At 38.9% G+C, this 21885-nt stretch overlaps 1 protein-coding gene across 1 annotated transcript in view; it reads right to left on the reverse strand.

Annotated features, from left to right (window-relative positions):
• The window catches only part of LOC149150226 (pectin acetylesterase 3-like), a 246347-nt gene that overhangs the window by 110738 nt on the left and 113724 nt on the right, over positions 1 to 21885 (reverse strand). The window contains exon 4 of the mRNA XM_089437911.1: positions 2751 to 2824. Coding sequence (XP_089294037.1) covers positions 2751 to 2824 — 74 coding nt within the window. The remainder of the gene's footprint in view (positions 1 to 2750; positions 2825 to 21885) is intronic.

Raw genomic sequence — 21885 nt, forward strand, 5'->3', positions numbered from 1 at the left:
AATTACCTGCATATGAATTCTAAATCACCGAAAAATAAACAATGCGAGAGCATAACACATAAAACACATATACACAGAGATTTTCCCCTGGATCCCAAAACCGGGACTACCAGCTTGATTTTTCATTATATTCCTTTCAATGTTACAATACATATTTATACATGCCGAAGCATCCAATACCATGGACCGAAAACCATCGCGTCCAAAACCATGGACCGAAAACCATAGGTAGGTTCGCCCAACCTAATATAGGGTCCAAAAAAAAATTTCCCGGGGTAGAGGGGGGCTACCCGCCCCCCTCAAACCCCCCGGATAGGGGGGGTTGCCGCCCCCCCTGTGACCCCCCCCCCGTTGCGCAATCGGCGCAACGAAGGGGGGGCTCCGCCCCCCCTCTAACCCCCCGGTTCACTATGTAGGTTAGTCATGGAAGGAATATAACACAACCCAACAATCTCCCACTTGTTTTCTTTCCACAGGGGGCCACAGGAGAGCTTAGTCATTTTTCCAGCCATGAAATGCCCATTGTTTCTCTACACCAAGGGAACTTCTCAGAGCTCACAGATTTTGTCAATGCATCTGCAGTATTCTTCAAAGTGTCTCAAAGTGTCAATGGATCTCACTGTCTCCAACTCCAGGTCATCCTCCTCATCACTATCTGAAAATACCTCGATGTAATGGGCCTTGTTTGTTGTGCATCTATGGCCTGGTGCGCAAGGCTCCTGACAAGTGAAGCATAGCTTCCTCCTACAAAGGTCTCTCCTAGTCTCCTCATCTAACTACCCACAACCCGAGACTACTCTCTGCAGTGGGGGCCTCATGTCATGCCCCTTCTGTGGGTAGGGAGTGTTATTTCCCAGATTGTACAAGCACCACGACAACTAGAACGAAGTTTTAAGTTTTGTCTTGGCTAGGTACTAGCCTATAATAGGTGCCTAACATTCAAGACTATGACCCTACTATTGCCATGCAATTCATGGTAATGTTTCTCCTTTATCGTTCATTTACGTCCTTTTACTTAAATTTTTAACATTACCATGAAGTGACTTAGGATGTTTGAGAGTGGATACGACCTCATTGGATTTCATGTGGAGAAAGTAGAATTTTAGATCTCACTCAAAATCCAGCAGACTTAACAGTTTTTCAAGATTTCAGGAATGGGGGGGGGGGGGGGGGGGCATTGTAATGTTTCCAATGGATTTTGTAATGTATGAGGGTATTGAACTAGCATTTAATCAAGAGCACCAATCCCTCTATTTACCTTGATATTAGTGGCATTGTTTGTTGAACTCCTCTATCATGATCCTACTAAAAATGTAAATATCACTCAAACAAAATCTTGAATGTCATGCTAAGCATTTTTTATCTTATTTTAATGCTTAGAGGGTGATATTGATTACAAACATCTCAATATAGACAAATATTTTGATGATATGTAGGTATTTGTTGTAGCATGATTTATTTTTGGATGTTAGAGGCCATCTAGGTCTTGTTCTTTGATGTAATTTTTATTCAAATATGGATTGCACTCGGCGTTATTTTGGTTATGTGCACCCTTACATGCTCTATAAATGAGAACTTTTTCTTATTTGTGTGTAAATGGTTTGGATTTGTATGGATGCACATGAATATATGTGGTTTTCTTTAAAATTTGATTAATTTATGTGTTTTTGGTTGACTGGTTTTTTGGTCCCTTTTTTCACTAGTTTTCATCTTGCTCTGGTCGGTTTCCAATCTGAGGGGTCTACCAATCTAGTTTCGATAAAATTGATTCCAAGAGTTGGGTAAGTGGATTTGACCACTAATCTTTAATTTTTTATTCCCTGTAACAGTCCATTAATCTTCCTCATTTCATAGATATTATGGCTCAATCACCAAGGGCCGCTGGTAAAGGTCAAAGGAAAGGGAGAAGTTTTGGTCTTTTTGGAGAAAGGTAGATCGAGACTCTTCAAAAAAGGTCAAGGATGCAGTTTTAGAGGAAGGTTGGTGGGAAAGGATTGATCTTACCATTAGGTTCATGGACCCTATCATCTACAGTTTTAGTATATAGTATCTACCCTATTTTGTATTTGCCATCGACATTCCCAGCTATAGTAGCGGTGACTTAGTATCTATGTAATATATTTTTACTTTGAAGACTTAATGAGAAAATTGCAGTTTATGGTTCTACTTTCTTGTGTATTTGACATTTTATCATCATTGATGTAGTACTAGTTGTATAATTGAATTTGTATCATCATCATGTAAAATTGTAAATGTTTTACTTTGTAAATTCTAAAGAGATTTGAATCTTTTTTTATATTTCATTTTTGTATTTGTAATTCACTTATATATAACATGTAATTCATATATATATATATATATATATATATATATATATATATATGTATGTATGTATGTATGTATGTATGTAAGTCATGTTTTGAGGGTTGCAATGTCCCACATAAGATACATGTATTTTTGTGTTCCGTGTCCCATGAAAAGTATAGAAGATGTTTGTTCCATGTAGAGAAAATTGATCATTGATAATATTTATTAATTGTACATAGTTTCCCTTGAGTGGGTGGGAAAATGAATGATTATTTTAATAACATATAAGATAATCTACATGTGATTTGAAAGGATTATTAGCAAACAAAAAGATATAAGTATATACATGTATATATATTTCAACAAATGCATTCATGAATGTTATAGATGCAGCTAAAATAATTAGATTTGAATAGAAAAAATAGTCTCCATTTGTCACATACCTTTTCTTCGACATCCCCAGCAAATGAAGCTCCATCACAATACATAAGTTTCACCCTATTCCAATTATAAAAGTCTGCAATATCCATTGATATGAAAATATGTTGGTATTTAGAAGTTAAAATGGTTTCTCCCTATGGTAGGATTTCATCCAACATTAATAATTACTCTACTAATCTATACTTTTATACACATTTTGTATATGCTTTATGCTATAATAAGGTTGTATAAATTGACTAGTATCAATCAATATCAATATTCATGACTTAGAAAATATATTGCTCAATTATGAATTTCCATGGAAAAAGTTATAGTGACTATAATAAGAAAATGTCATCATAAAAATTCAACTGCATTGGAAATATCATCATTAACTTATGGAGACAAAATTCCACTATTATTTTCATTTTTCAAACTAAAATAGACAATTTTGCATCATTTCAATCATTTTGTATTTGTCTAAAAGTACCTTACCATTTTGTTGCCAATAAGATTGAAAAGAGGCTAAGAGGCTTTTTAATATGCCTTGTATCTCTAATGGCCATCATATATAAAATCATAAGGCAAAAAAAAGGCAGGCCAGAGTTATCAACATTTAAATTCCATATAGCAATAGTTTCCTAGAGGCATAAAAGTACATATAACTAACAGTCTAGATATAGAGTTGGTACTTATAAATTGATAAGACAATTATTCTTAAGAGACGTGAATAAACCTTAACCAACACTAGATGCTTCAATAATCATCCATTAAGGGAACAACAAATAACTAGCTATGGTCAAGAGGAAAAGCATTGCAATCTTAAGAGTTTTTAAAAATTTTAGATACAATCCTTCCATCATTGTCATGGGAGGCTTCCAATTCATCAAATGCTAGCATTTCTTACCACTACAAGATAGCACACAACAATGTAAATCCACATGAGAACTTGTTAACCCCCAATTTTTCCCCCTTACAAATCTAGAGGGTCACGAACCAGCATATTTCACTAGGCTAACATTCAAAAGCATTTCTAGAGACAACTTTCCATGAGCTAAGGGTGGTACCATAGAGTTAAGTGATAAGATCAGTTCAATGATGTGATATTGATTCAAATATAGATGTTGAATAGATTTTTCATTAGATTGAAGAGATTCACTATCTCCAGTAGTGCCCCTACATTTTAGGCGACAAGGTTCAAAGACTTGAACGGCAGTGATGATGGTATATTTGAGATCCACATGAGCTCATAAATCCGATGAGCTGCTTTTGGGAGACATGAGAGACAATGTTATATTTAGCAAGGGTTGCATGTCATATCTGATCACATATTCGCACTCCTTATTGAATATTGATACAAGTGGTAGAATTTGGATGCAAAGATGAGCGAACAGCAATGTGGCAAGTGCATGATTCAACAAGGAGAGTTCTTATGTCATCAAAGCACTTGCATGAGTTAATTGGAGTCCACTGAGGACACATGCATGGATGTAGGAGTAAGTTGGTTCTCTCTTGGAGTTAATTGGGTCACATGCATGCATGGAGGAGTTAACAAGGCACTCTATTTAAATTAACTAAGCGCATGCACTCTCTTTTTACTTCACTTCAGTTTAACTAAGATTATCTCCACTCTATCCTTAGTTAACTCTAGCATATTGGCTTCTCTCTCCACACTATCCTCACTCCACTCCAATTTTCCCTCCAATTAACTATTTTTTCTTCACTTGCATTGTTAGTCACACTCAAGCAAACCTCCAGATCACCCTAGCACATGATTTCTTCTCTAGTTCGTTGGCATTTAACCAAGAGAGACTCTCAATCTCACTAATGTGCATTAACACATATCCTCTAGTTTGACTCTCTCTGAAAATACACTCAAGGATACTTCATCTCATGACAAATCAAAGCTTCTCTAGTCAAACTCAAGCACTTAGCTACTTCACTCTAGCCTTTCTTTGGATCAAGCGAGTTCACTTAATGAAATAATTAACGTACATGAGGATGGTTTGCATGGCTAATTCGACCTCCCTTTCTCACTAATGTGCATAGTGTTGAATTTAGATAGCTACAATTAGTATTCCCTAATTGTATTAGCCCACAAATTAAAAGAAAATGAAAATATAAAGTTGAATTCAAGCCAAATTTAAAAGAGGAAAATTGAATTTTTGAAATTCAGATTAATTGTCTCCACAAGTTCAAGTCGGCCAGCCTACATGAAACACCAATTCGGGCTTATGAGATGACTATATAAATACTACTCGTCCTCCTCCTCAAGCCACTAATTCAGATCACATATACTCATCTTTTGTTCACACATGGGAGTTTAGAAGAATGAATTATGAGGCAACAAATTGAGATTCTTACGAGGCAGCAGGCCAAAATCATTTCAAGCACAGTTGATCGAATTTTGAGGTCAAGTTGACCAAATTTCTAAGGTTGTCTCAATGGGCCGAATTTGTCTTTGGTTGACTAGGTTTGACCTGGGTATGTTTGTGGTCAGTTTGACCTTGTTTCTAACTGGAAATCAGATTGTATCTCTTCTTGAATTGGACAATTTCTCTAAGAAAAGGTTGTTGGTTTTTTCCCAGTTAGGGTTTTCCAAGGGTAAAATTCTTGTGTCTCTTATGTTTGGTTGTCTCTCATGATCCTAGTATCATTATTGTTTCCCTGTTGAGATTTCTATGTGTAATTGCTTAATGATAAATGTGACACAAAGAATTGGCCAAAGAATCATTAGAAGTAATTATCAAATTTGAAAGCCTTGAAAAATCAACACATAGGAGGAAAGATTCATTAAAAGGAGTTTTCTTTGGTTAGGTGGCACATCTTCTTTCACAGTAGCATACTCTCTCGTGTTTCCTCTCTTTCTCTCTTTTAGATTCTACATTCTTGTGCAGGAAACATCATTGTATTGGTTATGTGTCTATCTCTTTAGCGCAATTAGCCTTTTGGTATTGTTGATTTGGGGTAGCATCAGATGTGCTCTAGCCACGAAATTTGGTGGAGAGGTTGGGGCACATGACATCTCCAATACTCAGAAAGGGTTTGGGTAGATTCTAAACAGATCAGGAGATATTAAAATAATTAATATTTTTAATGGAATCCCTAAGTCTAAACTTAGGGAAAATAAAATGCTAATGTGTATTAATATGAATCTGTGTTAGAGTGGTCCAAAAGACATGGATCAAGCCAGATCTAATCTTAGTCGTTGATCAGGGACCTAATCTTGGCCGTTGAGATGTCAACAGGAAAAGTATAAGAGGAGGCTTGAGGGTCACTTGGAGGATACACCAGATGATCAGTTATTCTATTCTCTAGAGCGGGGTTTGCTAAGAGAGATAGAATCAGTGATCGGAGAGCAGCTGAGGGGCATTGAGTACAGAGAAACAGAGAGGCAGAGATAATGTCGGGATAGCAACTGAGAAGCTAGAGAGAGAGACGCAGGAGCATCTAGTGCTCACGTAGGGCCACGTAGAGGCATCTAAATGTTGCGCAGAGCACTAAAGGGGCTAACGTAGCTGACGCAAAGGCTCAGAGAGCTGACGCAGGGCCTCTTGGGGCTGACGCAGGCCAAGATAGGTTGACGCAATGGCAGCGTTGGGCTAGGAGAGGCTGACACAGTCCAGATTGGGCAGACGCTGGGGTTTCTGGGGCATATTGGTGCTGAGTAGTTGCCGGAATGATTATCCGGGGTTTCAGCCAGTAGATTTGTCAGAAACCGAGAGGTATTACTGCTAAGGAAATTCTTTGTTGGGTAGGCCAGTTTCGACACCCAGATTGTACTCTAATATTGCTTAATAGGAAAACCCTCAGATAGCTACATCGGTTTTCCCGCATTGGGTTTTTCTGGGGACATTAGTCCAAAAATAATGGTGTCATATGGTATGTTTGTTCTTGTTTCTTTTAGTTGTTGATCTGTAATATGTTGAGCATGCACTAGTGTTTATTTTCAGTATTTACGTTGTAAATGACTTGTTAAGGAAAATAACAAGCAGATAGGAATAAATCAAATAAAGTGCATGGAGGGTCTCTAACTAAGTAAACTTAGAAACTTCAATAGGTATTTGTAGAATAAAGCATTTCCATGCCTTCTTCTAGACTTCAAAGCTTCTTAGTGTTTTGATACTTTCTTTTCCAATGTTTTACAACCTTTTAGGCCTTCATCCTGGTAACAAATCTATAATTTAAAGTTCTTTTCATCTTGATTTTCTTTCACGCATGAAGAGGAGATTTGTTGGTGACATGGGGAAATTCCTCTAAATGTTACAGGGAAATTTCAATTACATATTCATCAAGTTACTAATTTTCTGGGGAGTGTATTTTTGTACTAACAAATTGGCACCATTGTTGGGGATTCGTTGCCAATCCTTTGTAATTCTAACAGCATAAATGAGTTTTTTATGTAATTTCTATATTTTTTTTTCTCACTTAGCAGCTCCATTGCGGGTAGGGTTGAATCATATTGGTTGGCAAGAGGGGATCCTTGTAATTAGACCATACAAAAGGCATTGTTCTAGGCCTTCATTAACCTAAACATTTATTCTAGAACACAAGGATGGATCAACACCTAACAATGTCCATTAGTGACTCCATAGTAGAAAGATCATGATTGATAATTGATGTTGAATACATATGGTAGGCACAGGATAAAGTGTTGGAGTTTTGTCATATTAAGAAGAAAGACGTAACTCTTCTTGAGTTACATGTTAGATTCATGAATACATATAACAAGATTCTCCCTACATTCTAACCAAAAGACATTATGGTGGATTATGCTTTTGCTTTTTATATAGAGTTCCATACTCTCTTTTGGAGTTAGCAACAAACAAATTTAAGGCAAGTTTTCCTGGTTGCCCAGAGAGTATAGCAATCCTATTAGGCCACTCAAAGATTGTAGGAACTTCTTATTGCTATGGAAGAACATGATGATGGAAACCTTGCATTTCATCGAGCTTCCAGGGATAAACATGATGAAAGTGACTCATGCTTGGATGACCATGAACTGGTAGTTGTAGAACTTGTTTCATTTGCAAAGTTCCGTGAAGATGAAGATGAAGAGCCAAGTTTAGTATTGGTTTCCTTGGATTATTAGTACAACAAGAAGAACAACAAATCATCCATGTATAATTGGATCAACAAGAGTCCTTGTCAGTGCCTATCCCCACAATGGTTCAAGAAAAATACAATCAGCCACAATTACAAAATTACCAATCTTTGTTTCAACTAGAAGTTGATCTCTCGCACAACCTACCCATCATCTTGCATTCAAATCCTATTTTTCAAGAAGATCCTCTACTTGATCATAGTTTGGATACCAGCCTAGATCTACCTAGCACCGAAACAGATCAAATCTCTTTTCCCTCGAAAAGAGGTTTTCATCTCAAGAGATTTGATCCCTCTCAGTGCTTGGTAGAACCTGAGTTAAGATGGATCCAGGATGATTTAATTTCCCCCTTTAAATATAGGTTATATTCCACACGAATACCATGGGTTCTCATTGGACCTAGAGTTCAAAAACCATCGGTAACTTGACCAAGTCAAATTTACCTTAACTACTCAAAAAAAAAAAAATAATAATAATAATGTAGAATTTTTATTTTTATTATTTTAGTTTAAAATTATTTTTAACATAGGGTTATTTTTATTTTATTTTCACCAAGTCAAAATGTTTACAAGACATTACAACATCTCTACCATATTAGGCTGGAGAGTACAATCATCTCTCGACGTAATCAGGGTTACTCATGATCCAAATGAGCTCATGATGATAGAGGTGTTTCAGCAGGAAAATTTTAAAAGTCTTGGCTCTTATACTTTCTTGTTGACCACTGATGAGGTACAATGCTCCAAACTTCATCCAACCATTTTTATTAGTTTCTTAAGAGAAAACACATGAATGCATCTTTCCAAATTACGAGACATCGTGGTTGGTTGCACTCGAGTGTTGACTATTTTTGTTTCTGATGAAGAAATATCTTTATATTCCATATGATGAATATGCATGTTTTGGTCCTCAAGGGACTCTCAAAAAACAAGGCTCAAAGTTGTTACAACATGTCACATGAAAGAATTGAATGCGGGTGGGAAGGACAACAACATTTCCCTCAACCACTGAGCTACATCCAATTGCCATTGGGAGGTTTGTATTGATCTTTCCCATCTAATTGATCACTTGGTTAGATGGCTATATTGCTCATTTGAATATGTTGATTGATCATGGAAACTTTGAGAAACGCCCAAAATATGAGTTTTTGGGCTTTGATTTCTACAAAATAATATTTATTAAAAACAAAAACAAAAAGAAAAGTTGATGCGAATTTTTGGGTTTTGGGTAGTAGATTTATTGCTTATTTATGTAGTGCCATTTTCATATTTTTGTATTGCTGATTTTTACATTCTAGGACGGAAAATATAGGCTTTCATTTGCAGCTATTTCCTTTTCTTTAGCTGTTATTCAGAGCTAGTTACTAGTATGCTAATTTTTTCCTATTTATATCAGCATAGGGTCTTGTTTTCTTGCATAATAAGAGCCTCTCATGGGATTGGTATTTTTTTCTTCTAGTCACAAGTGTCAATAATTATGTTTATCCATCATTTTGTTGAGTTGGCCTTGTTGCTGCAAAATCTAGCAGGCCTGGTCCAAAGCCTCAATGGGCAGGGCTAGACCTTATGGAAACAAGCAAAAGGATTTCCATTGTCACCTCAGCAACCTTTCTCATGTTCTTTAGTGGTATTTGACCCCAAGGGAGGCTTCCCTAAGTCACATAAAGGATATTCTAGTACTATGACTCAAGGTGATGGACAAATAAGTCTATAGTATGACCTAGAGTATTGCTAAGGCCCAAATGTTCTATACAAGGGTTCAAATACTCTATGCCTAGATTAAAGATAAGGTTGCTATAAGCTAGGGTTTGATTGATATGAAATAATAAGGTGTGCAATTTCCTATAGCAGCCAAGGAAAAGGCCTTCCAATGATAATCAACAACAAGGAAACAAAGGCCTTCCAAAAGAGACTACAATTAGGGTAGTAGATTGATTTATGTTGTCATTAGGCATGCATAAACAACAAAAAGAGGGATGACATTGTTGAAAATGTAGCTTGGGAGGTACTCCCACAAATCTTGGGGTACTAGGTTTGTGTGGAGTTGACCCATGGAAATGAGCTTTTGTGGGCAAAGTACCCAAGTGGTGGGTTTTACACCCAATGTTGTGGGATAAAGACCCAAAGATAATATTTGTTTATTCTATTTGTTGCATGAGGGAAACTTGATGGACTAAAGGGGGCACCTAAAAGCAACAATGGAGATATATAAATAAAGGAGACCTAGGAGAGGTCTCACCACAACATAGCATTCATTCTTATGTCTACATATGCCGTAGAAAGGAAACACATACCTCAAGAGGAGTTGCATCTTGGTGAGAAGAGCATTTTATGGTCTTATTTTATTTTGAAGAAGGCCAAGTGTGATTAGCAAAGGAGGTTGAATCTTTGTGATGTTTTTATGCCCTAGCTAGGGCTTTGTCCAGGCCGAATTTGGGAGGAAGAGACCACTGAATTCTATGTTTTTGAAGTTTATTCTTGTTTTTGTGTACAAGAGAGAGGGTCAAGCCCTGAAAGAGACCTAACATGGCTCTATCTAGACTACTGTGGAAGGGCGCAAGGCCTCAAGAAGCTGAGCTGGTGTTTTGTGGTTAGGTTAAGCCCTAAAGGAGGTCGAAATTAGCCTAAGTCCTAAATTAGGGACAACAAGTCATCTTAGGTAGTAAAAGAAGGAAAAGAGACAATGTGAAGGGTTGATGTTTTGGAGTAGAATGGTTGTTGAGGTGTTTTTATGAAGTTTTTCCAACAAAGGAGGGTTTGGACATCTAGTTTGAGGCCTAATTATACAGTGACTTGAGGGATTAAGCCAATGTGAGGACCTGAGCTGATTATACAATGTTTCTTGAAGGACAAAGTGCGTTGTGAGCAGCTGGTGTGCAAAGACTTTAAAGGAGAAAATTTCTCTATGAGTAAAGGAGGCAAAGGATTGCTAGGTGCTAGTGACAAAAGAGATTTGAAAGGATTGTTGTTGAAGGATCTACATTAGCAAGTAAGTGTTAAAATTGGCAACTAGGGCCAAATTTCACCTTGGACAGCTCATTTGATGGAGATGATGATTGCATTGAATTCCTCTTTTCGAGAGGACCAAAATCGACCTAAATATCATCAAATTTGGACAAGGGAAAGTGTACTTTTGAATTATAAGCCCACACATGCATATTTGATCAGGTCAGCGCTAAAGTAAATTGGACACCCTTGGAAGGCTATAAATACAAGTGACCTCCACCTCAGTTTGACATCATCATGGAGCATTCTTCTATTCTCTTCTTTGGTTTTGGTTCGCACAGTCTAAGGCAAGTTCGTGGAAAGTGTTTGGGCCAAGTCCGAGATTACACGGTCCGAAGCTTGCACGTGTTTTCTAGGGTTTTGTTTCTCAGTTGCAGGATTACCAAAGGATAGATTTGATTGGTCACTACCTTGCAGCTCAAGGAAGCAACTGAAAGCTCTTAGTCGCTCGCATGCCCACTTCCTCCCTGCGAATGGGACCTAAAGCTGCATTTTTTTGTTGACTGAAGTTCTCGCTCATTGACCGTAGGGTTCGGCAGTTGACCGCAGATAGTGACAGTTGATTTCATGCTTTTGATGCAGGGTGTTAAGTATTAACATTGTTGGGTTCATCTCATGGATATTGTTTAGTTGATTTTACTGGATAGGTTTATGGATGAAGATATGGATCATTGTACTCTCTTTTGCTAAATCATTCAATCACAATCTAATAAGAAGAAGAATTTGAAAGAGTTTTCCCCATAGTGGGTTTTTCCCTAGTCTCTTACCAATCATGGTGTCTCTATGTGTAAATGTTTTTCTTCTATTGTTCCTTAATGTTCCATTGCATTGATGATGATATTGTTCTTTCTACATAGTTGTATATGTTGTTGAATAATGATGTAAATCTAAATAATGATATAAGGGGTGAATTTAAATATGGAAATAGTGAAATGCAATTGTCAAAGCAAAGAATAGTATAGCCCTAAGAAAAAAAAATTAACATGGTATCAAAGCTAGGCTAAAGAAAAGTCATGGAGATCACACTTGTGATGACACCATTGATGGAAGCAAGAGAGGATGAAGGAGACCTAAAGAATTCTAGTGTTTGAAGGAAACCCTAGGTAATTTGGTTATTAGGGTTTGAAGGATACTATGAGGTTCGAGTTTGAAAGAAACCTTGGTTTATGGCAAAAATTTGAGATATGAAATCTAGAAACCCTAGCATGGTCAATGTGAAGATGCTCAAGCACTTGTGACACATTTGATGACGCCCTAGATGGGATAGTTTCGATTAGGCCTGGCTGTTGATGAATATATATTGAAGGGAACAAGTGGACAATGGATAGTAATAGCTCTTGAAGGCTAGTTCAAGAGGGAGATGATCACCTCTCATTGAAAATAAGTACTTTTCAATTTATGGTGCTCCTTCATGTCTTTACTTCTGTTTGGACCTATTGATCTGATTATTGTTTTGATTATTACTTATACTTATTGCATGTATATGTGAGTATTTGGATACTTCTAACCTCTTAATGAGATGTGATAAGTGGATTCTTCTTGAGTATCATCTGAGATGCAGGAAAAAATGGCTAGTGCAGGAAGAGAAGAGCTATAGTTTCCCATGAGAAGGAAATTGACAAGGTCCTCTCGCTACCAATGTCAAATTAGAACGAGCACAGGTATCTGAATACTACAAGGTATGTATGGTGTATTGTTTCAAATGAAATATTGGATGGCAAGGTTGTTGGAAAATCAAAGTAGTTATATTAGGGTTTGATTCTCCTTTCTTGATAATTACTTGTGAGTGTGTTGGCTACTTTTACTTCTTCATTATCTTACCTTTCATCAAGCAATTACCATATAATGTGCGTATGAAGATCACAAAACAAGAGACACAAGATATAGGCACTATGCCAAGGAAAAACCCCCCTTGAGGGGAAAACCTGTTAATTTTAGGTCACAATGGTATGTTCTATGCTTAAGAGAAATTTCCTTCAATTTCCTGATTTCCCCAATATCAATATCCAATTTTAGCAATCACATCAGCATGATAGTAAAATGCAGATAGAACATAAACATAAACAGTAGAAGACAAGCCAAGACTGTAGGACACAAGATGTGGCACCAGCCAGGGACAAACCCCATTGTGGGGAACCCTTGATCAATTCTTCTTATATTCTTCAATAGTTCAGCAGAGAGAGAGATGGTACAAATTTACAAATCTAATAATTTATGACAGCAGCAAGAAGCCCTAACCAGGAAAGAAAACGCTAGTCAAATAGGGCAAAGTTCTTCCCCTAAACAACTCGGCCAAACCCAGTCAACTTCGGCCTCCAACAACAAGCTCAATCAACCCAAAATAGTCTGAAAAAGTCTAGTCAAAAGCTGGTCAACGAAAGTCAAACTATGGCTAATCCTAGGGCAGTCAACACTGGGCAAATGAGAGGTCATATCACCTCGATTTCAGTGCCTAGATCTGTGGCCTTCCAAGGAGAAGACACCTCACCCAATCCACAGTCAAAAGGAGGTCAACACTGGTCAACGCAGCCCAAAATACAGCCTCTGAAATTCGGTCAACGCAGTCAAACAGAAAAACGTCCTCCTTCCTTCGCACGTGTGAGAGACAGCTGCCCAAATTAGCGTACCCAATCAAGTGAGGAGAGAGAGATGTGTGAAGACGAGATGATGATAAAATGACTTGAGGTTCCTCCTTTTAAATGGAACGTTGAGGATGAGCTGGAGGTTTGAATGCCTATTTTGCTAGCTAACCGACCTTGACAATTTGTTCATAATATAAATAAATTCATATCTTCATTTTTACATGTTGGAATCGGATGATATTTAGATCAATCCTACACCTCTCGAAGAGAGGAACCTAAGAAAAATATCAACTACCATAAATAAGATGACCCATGTGGAGTTTGGCCCTAGTTGCCAATTTTAACACTCCCTCTCACCTAGGGAGAACTCCATCTGCTAATCCATCTGCCAGTCGGTACTATCTCTGCCATCAATGCACTTCTATACACTGCTCTTCTTTGTTGAACTATAAAGAAGAAGAAGTGATCGAGAATATCATACCATTCTCTACTGACCCGAAGTCAGTCCCAAATAAAAGAGTGTCTCAAACCACTCTTACTGACCTGAAGTCAGTTCCAATCAAAAGAGAGTGTCTCATACCACTCTTACTGACCTGGAGTCAGTTCCAATCAAAAGAGAGTGTCTCATACCACTCTTACTGACTTGAAGTCAGTTCTAATCAAAAGAGAGTGTCTCATACCACTCTTACCGACCCGAAGTCAGTTCCAATTGATTCCATATCAATATCAGTCATCCTAGCATAGGGAGTACAGTAGTACATGATACGTCCATCAGTAGTACTATGGTCCCTATCCTCATTTCCCTACTCATTGGTCAGATGAGAGGTACTTCCCATGAGTCCTAGACTACATGGGTAGGATGTATCAGCAGGAGAAGGATGAAACACTCATCCTGCCTACATGTCGCCACGGGTATCACAGGGGAAGGTTGAATCACTCACCCTGTACATAGCAAACCACTAGGGAAAGGCTAAACCACTCACCCTATGGTTGCTCATCGCTCCAAGAAGTACCCCAAGCCCCCCCAGAGCTCCCAACGCTCAATGTCCATATCATACAGGACCCTCAGAAGAGGGTCTCTCCACGACTCCAAGTCGTTCTCGGAAGGCTAAGAACTTGACCTTCCCTAGGGGCTTTGTCAGAATATCGGCGACCTGCTCATCAGTCCCAATGTGATGGAGCCTTATTGCTCCTAGTTGTACCATATCCCAGATAAAGTGGTACCTGATATCTATGTGCTTGGAGAGGTCATGAAATACGAGATTCTCTGATAATTGGATCCCACTCTGGTTGTCACAGACAATCATGGTGGTATCCAACACATGTCCAAACAGCTCACTAAAGAGCTTCCTCAACCAAACATCTTCACAGGAGCCCATACTAGTAGCTATGTATTCGGCCTCAACGGTGCTCAAGGCAACCGACTTCTGTTTCATGCTCATCCAGGATATCGAAGCAGAACCCAAAGAAAAACAGCACCCAGAAGTGCTCTTGCGATCCACCACACTGTCGACCCAATCAGCATTAGAATAACCATGCAACCTCACATCTCCGGTAGTGTATCTCAGTCCATGAGTGATTGTGCCCCAAAGATATCTCAGAAGATTCTTGGCACCAATCCAATGTATCTGATGAGGCTCAACCATATATTGGCTCAATGTATTAACTGCCAAACATATGTCTAGATAGGACTTCACCAAGAACATCAACGCTCCTATGAGTTGACGATTGTCAAATGCATTTCCAAATTCAGGTCTGGCAGCACTACCACATAACTTCTTAAAGTTAAGCTCCATCAGGGTAGTCACAAGCTTGTAATCCACCATCCCAAATCTTTCCAATATCTTCACAACATATTTTCCTTGACTTAGGAAAATTTCTCTTGCCTTTTTCCAGACCTCCAACCATAGGAAGTAGTGCATCAGTCCTAGATCCTTCATCTCAAATTCAGAAGCCAACTCCCTCTTACATTTGTGAATGAGAGGGTCTGCACCTGTCAAAAAGTGGTCGTCTACATAAAGTACCAGTATGAGAGTTTTATCATTTTCAACCTTAAAGTAAAGGTTCGATCGGCTTCACTTCTAGTGAATCTCAGCTTCATCAGATAGCTATCAATCCTCTCATACCAAGCCCGGGGTGCTTGCTTCAAGCCATAGAGAGATTTCTTAAACCTGCATACATGACATTTCAAGTCATGAACCTCAAACCCCTCGGGTTGTTCCACATAGACTTCCTCTTTGATCGAACCATGCAAGAAAGCAGTCTTGACATCCATCTGATGTAGGTTCCATCCTTGCGAGGCAGCAAGGGCTATGATCAAGGGAATGGTGGTGTATCGAGAAACAGGTGCAAATATCTCATTGTAATCTACACCTTCCTTTTGAGAGAAGCCTCCAGGAACAAAGCGAGCCTTGAACCTTTCTGCACTTCCATCAGCTCCATGCTTGATTTTGTAGAGCCACTTAGAGGTGACAACTGATTTGTCCTGGGGTCTAGGGACCACATCCCAGACATCATTTTTCATAATAGACTTGTATTCTTCATTCATAGCATCCTTCCATACTTGTTGCTTCACGGCTTCTTCAAATGATGAAGGCTCATTTTGAATGATAGTGCTCATGACGTTCAAGTATCCTTGATAACTGTTTGGCTTCTTGTTCTTATGGAAAGTCCCCTTTCGTGCAATATGTATCTCGGAATCTTCGAGAGTCTCCCTAAGCCGTGAGGGTCTCCTCTTGGGGAGAAGGATCAATAGGATCCATAGCTTCATCAACATCAGCCATCGTCTTGTCCGCTTTTTCACCCTGTTTTCCGGTGTTAGCTTCTTTTTCCTTCCTTGGGATAGGAAGGTTGTTGATTTTGCTGAGGGCCATATCTTCGTCAAAGGTGACATCATGAATTATCTTAGCTTCCCTTTGACCAGCCACATAAATTCTATAACCCTTAGAATTTTCGCTATAGCCCACAAAGATTCCTTTCTTCCCTGATGCACCTAATTTTCTTCTTTTCTCTTTCGGCACAAGAAAATATACGGGACTTCCAAAAATTCTAAAATGAGAGACATCGGGTTTCTTACCAGTGAACATTTCTTCGAGAGTCTTGGAGTCCAATGCTCAATGAGGGCATCAGTTTTGAACATACATGGTGGTATTTGCAGCTTCGGCTCATAGAAACTTCGGAAGCCCTTAATCATGAAGCATGGCATAAACAACTTCTACAATAGTACGATTCTTCCTTTCAGCCACACCATTATGCTCGGGAGTGTATGGTGTTGTAGTCTCCCTCTTAATGCCAGCTTCTCTGCAATAATCATGGAATTCATTTGATTCGTACTCAGTCCCATTATCAATCCTCAATATCTTGATTTTCTTCTCGGATTGGTTTTCGAGCATGGCTTTGAAGTGACGGAACCAAGTCAACACTTCATCCTTCTTTTTCAAGAAGTAGATCTAGGGCTTGCGAGAATAATCATTTGTAAAGGTGAGATAATATAAATATCATCCCAAAGAGTTTACGAGCATCATACCAGATATGTCAGAGTGGATCAACTACAATATATCTGTGGTCTTGCTATTACTTGAAGGGAATGGTCCCCTTGTAAGTTTTCCTTCGGCACATCCCGAGCATACACCTTCATGCTCTACTTTGAACTCGGGCATACCTGTCACCATCTGTCTCACATCGGGAAGAGCCTTATAATGAACATGGGCAAACCTCCGGTGCCATAGTTCAGATTGTAGAGATGTGTCACAAGACATGGCTCCCAATGGACTTCCTCCAACTTGATACAAAGTGTCAACCCTGAACACAAGAGTAAAAGCATCTTTAAAATTCCTTTTTCCAAACACGTACCTTTCCATCGATGAATGCCACCTTATATCCTTTGTCTTCCATTGCCGAAATGGACACCGGGTTCTTCTTGAGATTAGGTACATATAGAACTTCTTGTAAATGAATTGTGTTAACTTGATTCAATTGAAGGGTAACATTCCCTACTCCCTTCACGGGATAGGTGGCATCATCTCTAAGAATAATCTCCAAGTTTGTCTCCTCTATCAGATTAGAGATAGCTTCCTTGTATCTGGTGAAGTACCTTGAGGCACCACTATCAATTATCCAATTCCCCAAAGTGACAGGTAGTGGAGAGGGCCGATATAAGATAGTATTCCTTTTGCTTATTGTTAACAACATTTGATTCTTCATACCTGGAGTTCCTTGATTTCTTGGAGGGTTGACGATTTCCATGATGTCCCGCATTCCTTTTTCCTTTGCCATTGAACTTGCCATTCCTTTGATTGTTGTTGTTGAAGTTTCCCCTGGAGTGATTGTGATCATCATCATGTGATGTGTCCCTTCTATTTGGACACTCCCTTGCATAGTGGCCAAACTTATTGCAAACAAAGCACCTGCCCTTCCTTCCACCCTTAGATCCAGGCTTTCCATTGAAATAACCTTTAGACCCTGCATTATTTCTCCTCTTGGCATGAGCGGAGAAAGCAGTGGGGTTGCTTCTATTAGAAGGCATTTCTTTCTCCACCATTCTTGTTTCTTCTTGAATGCATCTTGACATCAATTCTTCAAACCCTGGAATTCAATCATTATTGAGAATAGTGGTTCTAAATATATACCACTGGGGTGGGAGTCGTCCAAGGGTAGTGATAGTAAGTTCTCGGTTAGGAATGACCTCTCCAATCGAAAGTGGATCATTCTTGATCTCAGTGATCCTTAAGAAGTAGGAATGAATATCCTCGTCCTTGCCCTTCTTAATATCCTTCAACTTATTTTCGAGAAATAAAATTTGATTTGCATCACTAACCTTGAACATGGTGACCAATCTATCGTAGATCTCCTTGCAGGTGTTCAAATCGGAGATGTAGGCCACCAGACGCTTGTCAATGGAATCTCTGATATTCTTCTTTGCTTTGACTTCATCATTATTGTACTTGGTCTTAGCACCAGCCGGTGCATTTGAAGGAGGCTCAGGGATTTTACCCTTCACATAATCCAACACTTCTTGTTCTTCCCAGGTCAAATCAAGAGACATCTTCCATTCATGATAGTCAGCCTTTTTCACGGAGCTTGTCTTCAGCTAGGAAGTGGGATGAGGAACCCATTGAGCCTTTTGTCCTTGTCCAACTGCCTTTAGTGATTTCTCTTTCACTCTTGCTTGGGCTTTGTCTTCACCTCAGCTCTGATACCATGTTAATTTTAGGTAACAGTGGTATGTTTATGCTTAAGAGAAATTTACTTCAATTTCTTTATTAGCCCAATATCAATATCTAGTTTTAGCAATCACATCAGCATGATAGTAAAATGTAGATAGAACATAAACATAAACAGTAGAAGACAAGCCAAGACAAGAGGACACAAGATGTGGCACCAGCCAGGGACAAACCCCAATGTGGGGAACCCTTGATCAATTCTTCTTATATTCTTCAATAGTTCAGCAGAGAGAGAGAGATCGTACAAATTTACAAATCTGATAATTTATGACTGCAACAAGAAGCCCTAACCAGAAAAGTCAGCGTTGGTCAAACAGGGAAGAATTCTTCCTCTAAACAACGCAGCCAAACCCAGTCAACTTTGGCCTCCAACAGCAAGCCCAATCAACCCAAAACAGTCCAAAAAAGTCCAGTCAAAAGTTGGTCAACGAAAGTCAAACTGCGGCCAGCCCTAGGGTAGTCAACGTTGGTCAAATGAGAGGTCATATCACCTCAATTTCAATGCCCAGATCTGCAGCCTACCAAGGATAAGATACCTCACCCAATCCGCAGTCAAAAGGAGGTCAACATTGGTCAACGTAACCCAAAATACAACCTTTGAAATTCAGTCAAAATAGTCAAACAACCAAACAGAAAAACATCCTCCTTCCTCCGCACGTGTGAGAGACAGTTGCCTAGATTAGCGTACCCAATCAAGTGAAGAGAGAGAGATGTGTGAAGATGAGATGATGACAAAATGACTTGAGGTATCCTCCTTTTATATGCAACGTTGAGGATTATCTGGGGGTTTGAATGCCTGTTTTGCTAGCTAGCCGACCTTGACAATTTGTTCATAATATAAATAAATTCATATCTTCATTTTTACATGTCCGAATCGAATGATCTTTAGATCAACCCTACACCTCTCCGAGAGAGGAAACAAAGAATATATCAACTGTCATAAATAAGATGAGCCATGTGGAGTTTCGCCCTAGTTGCCAATTTTAACAAAACCCAATCAAGATAATTCTTCCTTTCAATAGTAATCTTTGAGACCCTTCACCCTAGACCAAGACCAAACCTTCCCTCCACACCAAGTCATCCTTCCAGATCTTCAACCCCTTCCAACAACTTCGACTAGGCAACAGCTTCCGGTAACAGTGAAACTTAGGAGACTTTGATCTCCCAATCCAGAGCATGAAACAGAGAGAAAGGCACCAAAAGCTCGATTTTCTTCCTCTCCTTAGACTTCCCCAAACTCACACTTCTTTCGACTTATCAGCAACAAACTTCACACTTCCCCAACTACTCTTGAGATATTGAACTAGCTTGAGAGTTGATGCTCCAAATTACATCGACTAGCTTGTATTTATAGGCTTCTTGTGGGTTGAAATAGGGTCCTTAGGCCGACTTGATGTGGAGGATACATAAATCATATTTGACTCAATACTAAACCTTTTTACATGATTCAAAAGCCCAAGAAGGGTCTCTTTGAATGTACAATGACTCTATAAACTCAATATTAATCATAGGAGTCCACAATGGAGACTTTGACTAATATAATGATGACCCAAGCATGAAACCCATGCTTTAATAATTCTTTGTTACAATAATAAAAAATATTTTCTTTATTATTTTGGCAAGTATATTACATGATGACTCAAGTACATTAATGAAGACCAAACATAGTTACATTTTCCAACACTCCCTCTTAACTAGGAAGGTATTCATAATCTACAAATACAATGGAAGATCTCAAGCTATATGAACCATGAAAAACTTTAGACACTGCAATGCAATGCACCAAATTCCTGACGAGGGAAATCTATCCATTGGTCTCTCAACAATTTAGGCACCATAATGCCACAGACTAGATTCTTGACCTGGGCAATTTATCCATTGGTCTCCCAACAATTTAGGCACCGTAATGCCATGGACTAGATTCCTGACCAGGGCAATCTATCCAAGTGGGAATAAGGTGGACTCAAGCTTTCAGCCTCTCTAGGTACCATCAGTCTTACTTGCTAACCACCAACCCAAAAATCCATATGTGTATCCAAAAATAAGCACAATAACCAACACCACCTTACCAACTTCCGGACCCAAACATCAACACAAAGTGTCGGCCAGATGTCTTCCCAAGCAATGCTTCACTCGCAAAGCCTCAACCAAATCTCTTCCACACACTTATCATCAATACAATCAACAATATCTACCAAACCAAGCAAGTTCCTTACATATTCAAACTTCTTATTAGGAAGAGCCTTTGTTAGTATGTCTGCTACTTGTTCATCTATCAAGATATACTCCAACTTCATGATCCCATCCTGCACCAAGTTCCTAATAAAGTGAAACTTATTGTTGATATGCTTTGTTCTAGCATGAAACACGGGATCTCCAGACATCTTGATATAACTTTGATTGTCACAATAAATCACAGTAGGACCTAGAGACTTCTTGAAAAAATCTGTCAGAAGCTTCCTTAACTAAACAGCCTCTTTTCCTACTTCACATGCAGCCACATATTCTGCCTCAGTACTACTCAATGCAACGGGATCTTGCTTCCTACTCATCCATGAGATCAAAACAACTCCTAGACTAAAACATCCTCCAGTAGTTCTACTTCCATCGATCTCACTGCCACCCCAATCAGAGTCTGTGAAGCCAATTAGACTGACTTCCTTACTATCATACTTTAGGCAGTGATGTATAGTGCCACGAAGATACCTCAATATATGTTTGGCAGCTATCCAATGATCATGATGAGGCTCCAACTGAAACTGACGAAGAATGTTCACTGCAAAACATATATCTGGCCTAGTATTTACCAGATACATTAGGAAACCCACCAATTGTCGATATGAGGTAGGATCCACGAGACTAGAGTCAGAGCCCCTCGACTTCTTAAGGTTGGTGTCCATAGGAGTAGTCATCGGCTTGGAATCCATCATCCTGAACTTCTGCAATAACTTGATGATGTACTTTCCTTGCCTTGAATATATCTCCCCATGTCTCTACCATACTTCTAGACCTAGGCAGTAGTTCATCAGCCTAGATCCTTCATTTCATATTCAGCTGCCAACATCTTCTTGCATTCTTGAATTCTTCGCTCTACACCTGTGATGAATAGATCATCCACATAAAGTAGAATAATGAAGGGCTCACCATTCACGGCCTTGATGTAGAGATCCGAATGAGCATAACTCTTCACGACCCCAATTCTAAGAAGATTTGCATCCATCATTGCATACCACGCCCTAGGTGTT

Source organism: Pinus tabuliformis, chromosome 9 (genome assembly GCF_031772625.1).
Source record: "Pinus tabuliformis cultivar Carrire ecotype Pingquan chromosome 9, CPIR1, whole genome shotgun sequence".
Taxonomy (NCBI): domain Eukaryota; kingdom Viridiplantae; phylum Streptophyta; class Pinopsida; order Pinales; family Pinaceae; genus Pinus; species Pinus tabuliformis.